Raw genomic sequence first — 10,000 nt, forward strand, 5'->3', positions numbered from 1 at the left:
GCTGGCAGCAAGCGCGTTACCCCCACGCCATATCTATTATTTTGTACATAATTAATGTAAAACGAACTCTTTCAGTAGGGTTGAACCTTCCTTTACATTCAATTATTGAAACTAATATATCAAGAAGTACTATTACTTCTGTTGAAAAAAAAATGCATACATATAAAAAGGTTGAAAATAAATCATCGTTTTTATAATAATAATACATATGTGTATATATATACTACATATATATATATAATATATATATATATATATATATATATATATAGGTGTATATATATATATATATATATATATATATATATATATATATATATATATATATATATATATATATATATATATATATATATATATATATATATATATATATATATTATGATATATATATATATATATATACATATATAATATATATATATATATATATATATATATATATATATAACATCACCTGTCAAAATGAAATCTGTCATTACCCCCATCCCCCATCATATGCGAAATTACCCCCCGTGGGGTAATTTACCCCTGTTTGGGAACAGCTGCTGTAGAGGTTCTCCCCCTGTGGAGTTCGCGAGGCCTATTTCAAAAGGTTGCTATATTGGTACCATTACATCTTTTTGGAATCTTGGCGATCTGTTTCGAGAAGTTAACAGTCTCTGGAGACATATTCCCAGCTCCCCACACCAAAATGCCATCTTGATAATATTATGTTCCGGTGACCCATTTCCTGAAGTGGGTATGTCGTTAGTCAGATATCATAGTAGTGGCTTTGTATCCTATCTTCCCAAGTTCACTCACGCGAGATGATTAACTATCGATTCGTCTTTGCCAACAGCGATAGTAGAGCATCCAGTTGGATTGCAGATTGCCAGTAATACATCATCGGCGGCATGTGATTCCGATTCTGTAGTCACTGATTGTAATTATGCTCTCAACTATGTGTGGTTGGAGTGCGTCCGGAATATCTTTGATTTATTCCACCCGCACCCTCATTTATTCCATTTTTGGAAACCGCAGATATCGGTTAGTCATGTGATACCGTTTCGTAATTAATGGAAGGAAACCCCCACTTTTTATCGAATTAAAGTTATTGTACATATTTTCACTCTTTGTTATGGAACTTGCTAAAATGTCGTCAGCATGCTAGGCAGGCTTCGATGAATAGAAGGGCTGTATGAACAAGAAACAATAATAAGAAAGTTTTGAGAGTAGGTAAATATATAGGAATAATGAGGAAACGGCTAAGTGCTAGATAAAATGAATAATGAAAGTGTGGATAAGTGTACAATCAAGGAAGGAAATTCCAACCATTCGACTTGCCAACCAGTTCCCTTATCCAGACTGGGTTGTAATCCCAAAAGAAATCTAGAAACCAGCCATCTGTAAGAACGACGACTATAGGCGCCATGTTCGTTTCTCGCGTAATCTGGAATAACCTAGTCTTATAGCATGACGCACTAATTTGCAGACACACCAGTTCGTACCCCGTCATCCATCCTGAAACGGATGAAGCTTTTCAGACTTTTAAGCATACACCGGGGTATGACAGTTAACTGATTCCCATCGGGGTATGGCAGTTAACTGATTCCCATCGGGGTATGGCAGTTAACTGATTCCCATCGGGGTATGGTTGGCCAGTTTAACACTGATTCCCAGCGGGGTGTTATGGCACCAAGTTAAACTGAATTTCCCATCGGGGTATGACAGTTAAAACTGATTCCCACCATCGGGGTTATGGTGGAACCCCAAGTTACAACTGATTTTTCCCATCGGGGAGTATGGGGGCCCAGTTAACTGATTCCCATCGGGGGAGTTTTTATGGACAGTTTTACTGATTGCCATCGGGGTATGACAGTTAAACTGGATTCCCATCGGGGTAGGACAGTTAACTGATTTCCCCTCGGGGTATTTTTTTTGGGCAGTTTAAAAAAACTGATTTGTTTGGGGCCCCATCGGGGTGGTTATGGGACAGTTACAAAAATTTGGATTGGTTCCCATCGGGGGTAGTTATGGCAGTTAACTGATTTTTTCCCATGTCGGGGGGTTTATGACAGTTAAACTGATGGCCCAATCGAGTATGGCAGTAAACTGATTCCCATCGGGGGTATACAGTTAAACTGATTCCCAAATCGGGGTATAGGGCAGTTAACTGATTTCCCATTCGGAGGTATGGCAGTTAAACTGATTCCCATCGGGGTATGGCAGTTAACTGATTCCCCCCCCCATCGGGGGAGTAATGCAGTTAAAACTGATTCCCATCGGGGTATGGCACGTTAAAAAAACTGATTCCCACATCGGGGGTATGGAACAGTTAACTGATTCCCATCGGGGGGTATGGCAGTTAAAACTGATTTTCCCATCGGGGGAGGGTATGACAGTTAACCCTGATTCCCATCGTCCCCTATGGCAGTTAAACTGATTCCCATCGGGGTTTATAGGCAGTTAACTGATTCCCATCGGGGTTGTATGGGCAGTTACAACAAAACTGATTCCCATCGGGGGTTTATGGCAAGTTTTAACTGTTCCCATCGGGAGTATGGCAGTTAAAAACTGATTCCCCAATTCGGGGGGTATGGCAGTTAACTGATTCCCATCGGGTTGGGTTGGGGAGTTTAAAACTGAATTTGCTTGTTTTTCCCTTCTGTTTTATGGGGCAAGTAAACTGATTCCCCCATCGTGGGTATGACAGTTCAACTGCAGTTCCCATCGGGGTATGGCAGTTTAAACTGATTTCCCATCGGGGTAAGTTAGGCAGTTAACTGATTACCCATCGGGGGTGGTATGGACAGTTTAACTAGATTCCCATCGGGGTATGGCAGTTAACTGATTCCCATCGGAGTTATGGCAGTTAACTGATTCCCATCGGGGTCATGGCAGTTAACTGATTCCCCATCGGGAGTATGGCACGTTAAACTGATTCCCATCGGGGAGTATGGACAGGTTAACTGAAAAAAATTTTTTTTTTTTTTTTTCCCATCGGGGTTTTGGTATGGCAGTTAACTGGATTTCCCATCGGGGAAGTATTGGCCAGTTAAACTGATTCCCAATCAGGGGTATGACAGTTAACTGATTCCCACGGGGTATGGCAGTTAACTGTGATTCCCATCGGGGTATGGCAGTTAACTGATTCCCTCAGGGTATGCCAGTTAACTGATTCCCATCGGGTATGGCAGTTACTGATTCCCCCTCGGGGTATGAACAGTTTAACTGAGTTCCCTCGGGGTATGGCAGTTAACTAGATTCCATCGGGGATCCCTGGCGCAGTTAACTAAGATTCCCATCAGGGGTAATGGGGACAGTTACTGATTCCATCGGAGGTGGATGGCAGAGTTAATGGATTCATGGGGATCCCGTTAACGAGTTAACAGTTAACTGATTCCCATCGGGGTATGGCAGTTATGTTCTGTTTTTTTTTTATTCATCGGGGATATGGCAGTTAAACTGATTCCCATCGGGGTATGACAGTACTGATTCCCATCGGGTTATGGCAGTTTAACCCTGAGTCCCTCGGGGTATGGCATTAACTGATCCCATCAGTATGACAGTTTAACTATTCCCATCGGGGTATGGCAGTTAACTGATTCCCATCGTATGACAGTTAACTGATTCCATCGGGGTTATGGCAGTTAACTTGATTCATCGGGGTATGCAGTTAACTTATTCCCATCGGAGTAATGGCCAGTTAACTGATTCCCATCGGGGTACGACGTTACTGATTCATCGTGGTATTGGCAGTTAACTGATTCCCATCGGGGTATGACAGTTAACTGATTGCCATCGGGTTATGACAGTTAGCTGATTCTCATCGGGATATGGCAGTTAACTGATACCCAACTTGGCATCCCACCATCCACTTTCATATTGTAGAATCGCCACCTTCTCTATTATTTACCTTTCTGTTTCATTGTTTTTTTTTTGTATTCCATTTTTTCTTCTCAGGTTCGTGCAATCCATTAAAACATTTGTTGTGGCGTATTGGGAAGCCTTACCGATCTATCCATTTATTAAAAAATGATGTCGGTCACATTGGCCATATCGTAAGAAGGAGAGCTGATTATAGTTTTTTTTTTTTTTTTTTTTTTTGAGGAAGGGGACCCGGCCGGTGGGGACATTATACTGAATTGACTGGTCGATTTTGTTCTCATTCATTAAAAGAGCGAAAGTGTCCGCTGGGTTCTAATCACTAATCACGTGTGGCAGATGGAAAAATTAACCTATTTGCTTCCATTGATTAACAGAGATATTGGATTACCTTCCGTCCGCCCATTGCTTAATGAAAGGACGGCGCTTTTTATTTTGTGTAAGCACAAAAAAGGTTTTGTTATTTATCCCCAGAGAGAGAGAGAGAGAGAGAAAGAGAGAGAGAGGGCGAAAAGCACCTGATGATTTCTTATTTCCACTGAATAAATACACGAAGAGGTGTTACGACATCGCATAACAACTTATAAGAAGGTTAATAATCTTTTAAATCTTTGATTTCATTGATGTTATCATATTACCCCCTGATAAGATTGGCAAGTGGCAGTGAGAAAAGGCATAAAAACAAACATGTTCAAGTTGTAAATCATAATAAGTTCTTGTAATTGATTTATAATTAGTAATTGAGCAGCTTTTCTTGATGAATGGTATCAGGAACTTTTGGGATGTAGAAAAAGAGACTTTCATACACAAAAAAACTTCAGGACTAGATATCTTTCATACAGTCCAATCGGCTTTCGAATGCTGAACAGCCAGTTTATTGATGATGTAAGAATTTGAAGAAAAGAACGAAATTGGACATTAAGAAAGTGAAGACAGTAGAAGAAAGTAAAAGGTAAATAAGAGCAAATGAAATGAAGAGTAGAGATCTGGAAATAGGACAGACAAGATATAATAATAGAAAATAAAAGCGAAAGATATATAGACAGTCGGAAAAAGCCGGGTAAAACAATAACACTCAGTTCAGACAATAACAACCTACCGAATTATGTCATTGCACAGCCGAAACTAATTAAGTGAGATAAGAAGAAAAATAGCAGGTCGCGAAATGTGATCATCCTGTAACACGAGGTGGGGTTCCGAGTACCGGGGATATCTTGAGAGGTTAAAATTGAGATGTACAGAGAGTAGATGAAGGGATTTACAGGAGAGTCTTCAAACGTCAGCTTTGCCGGTTCCTCATTTTCCCAGATCAATCTTCCTGATGCCTAAATCCGGCAGGTCGGGTGCAATCTCCGGGTCTTGCAGCCCCTTTCTATGAGCTTGGGAAGAGTGCCACGAATAACCCTCGGCCCAGGGCCAGGAATAAAACAGTGATAGACCTCGGCCCAAGGCAAGGCATAAAACAGGGACCACTCCCACGATTATGCTTTTTGTCGGAGCCATGCTGAAATCTCTAGCCTTGTGGCTCGAATTTTTACGATGGTTTTATCTCTCTCTCTCTCTCTCTTTCTCTCTCAGTTAAATGAAGTACTTACTCAAGACTCTTTTATTCACTCTGTCTCTATCTTCATACTAAATGGATTTTATTACCAAATCTACTTGTCTAACATGTATAGTTAAACACTTTGTTCGATCCTGTCTTGTTAATCTCGTGTTTGCTGAGGTATAGGCTGAAACTTTCTCTCTCTCTCTCTCTCTCTCTCTCTCTCTCTCTCTCTCTCTCTCTCTCTCTGAATTTCCTTCACATCACCCCGCTGCGTAAAGATTTATGGACTTAAATCCCCAAACGCGCATAAAATAATCATATTTGACCGACGAAGGAGGTGGATAAATCCAGATAAAGTGATATCGAATCCAACCAGAGAAAAGAGACCTTGGAAAGTATTATTATATTATTACTGAAGTCTAAGATTATCTAAGATTGTTAGAGGCTACTAAATATAATTATTATTACCGTGTGACTGTGCATTATTATTATATTTCTGAAGACCCTCTTTGAGGCTAATGTCCTTGGAAAGAATGGCAGTCTGTATGCCCTTGAGCTTATATTTCGCCTTCTCAACTACGCGAGTAAGTTGCTTCGTTTCGGTATGTAAAATATAAAGCAGCTGTCCTCAGTTCATTTATTATTCCCGCTCATCAGTAGTCCTTGCTATCATTGAAAGGAGGTGATTGATACCAGGGGTACGTGCAGGTAATATTTATACCCAAGAACGGTTACAAAGCAGGGAGCAATTTTTTATTGGTCGGTCATATTGAGGGAGCTCTCCTATTGGCTGCGAGTGTAGCTGAGCGACACGGGTGCTGATTGGTTGGTTCTCGGATGTGGGAGGTGAGGGGGTTGGGGGGGAGAGCTCTGGTGGGTTATTCTTGGGTTCAAGGAGGAGGGCGGGTGAAGTGCCGGCTGCGCGCTTCGTTGTTCTCCAGATGGTTGTTAGCAGGAGGAGGCCAGAGTAGGCTCCCATGAAGAATGGCGATAGCCTTCTTGTGGTAGAGGTGGCGGTTGGGCCGTGTCGGCGTGGAGAAGTGAGGTGTTCCTCACAATCTACTGGCAGTTAAGGAGTGTTCCCATGTTCCCCCATGCTGGTAGAACACTCCTCTCCTTTTCATGGGATTGCGGGCAGTCCTCCAATCCTTGTGAATAGATCGTTGTGTCCACTTCAGCAGAGGTTATATGAGCTTGAGTGGTGATGTACAGGGGTGCCTCGTCCTTCTTTTACTCTGTTCATGTATCCCCAGTAGAATAATTTTAGTGTCCTTGCACTCCAGGGGCACGTTTCTCCTGCTGATAACACCTGTTAAGTCTGTTCGTCGACACCCTCCGTATTTGATGGCAAGAATAGCTGTTGTCAGTGTCTGGGCAATGTGTTAAAGTTCGTTGGAGATGGCACTCCGGGAAGAGCAGTGGGAGAGAGCACTTCCGATGTAGGCATTTATTACCAATGTTTTAAATTTGTATGAGCACTGTCCATTGTAGTTGAGGCAGAACTCGATGTCAGATGGTTTCCTATGAGCTTTTGTCTCCAAGCCATGGCCAGTGCTGATAACACCAATGTCCAAGAAGAGGATCGTATTGTCAACAGCTCTCTCACATGTGAACTGGAGAATTGAATCTTCTTCAAATGTTCAACGAAGAGTTTCTAGTTCTACCTTGTCAGCCAGTGATATGGGCCACTCCTGCCTCCACTACACAGAGGCCCTCACCATTCTTCAGTGGAAGTCTACTCTAAATGTTACTCGGGAAACATTCCTACTGTTGATCACTGTCAGGAGAACAGTGAGGTGCCCTGAAAGTCGGGCTGAGACAATGCTACAGCAACCCTTACCCCCTGAGCCACGAGCAGAACTCCCGCGCCGATCAGTCACTGCCTGTGTCGGTCAGCCAGACTTGCAGCCAATAGGAGAGCTCCCTGAATATGACCTACCAATCAAAAATTACCCGCTCCCTTTTTTTGTATGTATACTGGTTTTTGGGTGAAAATATTACCTGCAAGTACCCTTGGTGCCATTCACCTCCTTTCAATAGTAGCAAGGACTACTGAAACACGGGAATAATAAATGAACTTCGGACAGGTGCTTTATGATTTACCTCCTGAAAAGAAGCTTATACGCCAAGTTGAAAAGGCAAAATAGAAGCTCAGCAGCATATAGTGCCATTCTTTATTATTATTATTATCATTATTATTAATATATTATTATTCCTTGCCCTCTTTTCTTTCTATGATTTTAATGAAAATTGATAGCCCACTACATTCATGATTGTCAAATATTTTTTACAAATATTTTTCGCCTTGACCTGTTCTGAAGGGCAGAGGACAATTTAAAGGTCAAACCTTTTACTCACAAAATGCCTTGATCAATATATATTTGTTGATGGTATTTCTGACTTAGACCCATTTTCATGGTCACAAATTAATTTTAAGGTCTTTTTTTCTATTTTAATGGAACCTGATAGGCAGGCATACCTTAGAGTTGTTAATTAATTTTGCTAAATATTCTTAAATGTTGGCACGTTTTATCAACGCAAGAAGTCCATTGGAAATAAAAAATAACCTGACTTTCCTCAGACTTGATGGCTAGTGATTACCTTCCCCAAACCTGAACTTATTTTCAGAGTTCAAGATCAATCTAAAGATTGGCACTTTACTTCCCCGATTTGGATAAAATATAGTGATTATTTTCTTCCTATATATCTTTTTCTTTTTTGTGTTGCCTGATAGCTGGTTAATTTGTAGCAAATGTTTAAGTCTTTTCTAATTTTCGGAGTTGGTCATCACCTCCCTCCCTGCCAACTCTGACATGTTTTACCTTAATATATATTTTTATGTTATAGGTTAGTTTAAAAACAAGTTTTTCTGTTCATTGTCAGCCTCAGAAACCATAACAACTCGGAATCTGTGTTATCACGTATAGTGATAACTTTTGAGAGTGAAACATGCATTTTCTCTTCAACCTCTGTTATCTTTTTTTTTTTTTTTCATTATTTTGACAAACAAAACATTTGTCATAGTAAGTGACTTCAAGAAGTTTTTCATAGGTCATATGCCCACGTCGTCAAAACTAAAGAAATTGCTCTAAGTGTTGTGGGGGGGAAATGACGGTATGTTTTCGTCGGAACAGCTGCAGTTGAAACATTATATTTATTGTTAGTAGTAGTAGTAGCAGTATTAGTAGTAGTGACTTACCTTTCAAGACTCATTATAGTTAGGGTAAGTACTGAACAGACGGAAGACACAGTCTGCATGTAATATATAAGTTTGCAGAGGAAGTATCCCATTGTCCAGGTGTAGGAGAAGAGGCGCGCTATCTGTAAGATGAAGAAGAAAAAAATTTATTATTATAATACACAATGTTATCTTTATTGTTATTATGCATTCACAGTTATATGGAAGAATCCAAAAAGTTGTATTAACTTCGTTATTAAAATTATTATTATGTCGTTGCCCGTCGAGCGATGAGCATAGCCCATCGGCGCCCACCAAAGTGAGCCCCCGTCAGTCAACCAGACTAGCAGCCAATAGGAGAGATTCGTGAATATGACCAATCGATCAAATATCGCCCCCTTCCTTGTAAACCCGTTTTTGGGTTTAATATTCCCTGCATGAATCCTGAAATGGAGACACAAATCTACACTTATGTATACTATGTACATTTATTTAAAGATAAGTCTCTACAAAAAGCTTTTGGGAATCTGTTCGATTTCTCTTTTCAACCGAATTGAAAAGGAGAATTGGACAGTTTCCCGAAAGCTTTCTGTACAGATTTATCTTTAAATATGTACCTATGCATAATTGTGTATTTGTTTCTCCATTATTATTATTATTATTATTATTATTATTATTATTATTATTATTTTATTATTATTATTATTATTATTATTATTAATCTTCCAAAGCAGTTCTCCACGAAACATCACCATATAAGGGAGAAAGATGAATTAGAGTCAAGATCAAATAAACGAAGTAGAATTCAATTAAAATATCCAAAAAATATACACAGACATAAAGGCAGAAACAAAATAGAAAAACAAACGAGGAAAAACTGTGAAATCAATGAGGCAATGGGCCATGACGCCTTAAAGTAGAATTAGATCCCCTCGAAAATTTACGAGCTATGACATTGAATTTCATTCTCACTTCCTCGCTGTAGAGAACCTCATCTTTTTGTTTTTATTTTTGGTGTAAAAGTTTTTATTATTTCCTTGTCAGTTTGTGTAAGATTCTGTTGACTATTTGCTTGCAAATTCTGATAGAGTTGTTTTTCTGTCTGTACGTTTTCCTGCCAGTTTCGGTCTAGCTTTATTTTTGTATTTCACTGTCACAGTAGCTGCCTCTGAAAATAAAATGAATCCTCTTCTTAGGAGCTATGTAATGAAGGTTTGCCTGTCTGGTTGACTGTCTGTATTCTTCTTATTCCAACGCCCTCATAATAAAAAAAAAAAAAAATATTATGCCTTTTGTAGCCCATATATCATATTAGAGCCTTGTGGGAATACTTAGATTCATTTCTCTCTCTCTCTCTCTCTCTCTCTCTCTCTCTCTCTCTCTCTCTCTCTCAATTCAAACCTTATGAT

At 39.8% G+C, this 10,000-nt stretch overlaps 1 protein-coding gene across 3 annotated transcripts in view; it reads right to left on the reverse strand.

Moving 5' to 3' along the window:
• Positions 1-10,000, reverse strand: part of LOC135209040 (G-protein coupled receptor 54-like) — a 301,797-nt gene that overhangs the window by 63,409 nt on the left and 228,388 nt on the right. For all 3 annotated transcript variants that reach the window (XM_064241581.1, XM_064241583.1, XM_064241582.1), the window contains one exon: positions 8,613-8,734. In XM_064241581.1, the coding sequence (XP_064097651.1) occupies positions 8,613-8,734 (122 nt within the window). The remainder of the gene's footprint in view (positions 1-8,612; positions 8,735-10,000) is intronic.

Source organism: Macrobrachium nipponense, chromosome 37 (genome assembly GCF_015104395.2).
Source record: "Macrobrachium nipponense isolate FS-2020 chromosome 37, ASM1510439v2, whole genome shotgun sequence".
Lineage (NCBI taxonomy): Eukaryota > Metazoa > Arthropoda > Malacostraca > Decapoda > Palaemonidae > Macrobrachium > Macrobrachium nipponense.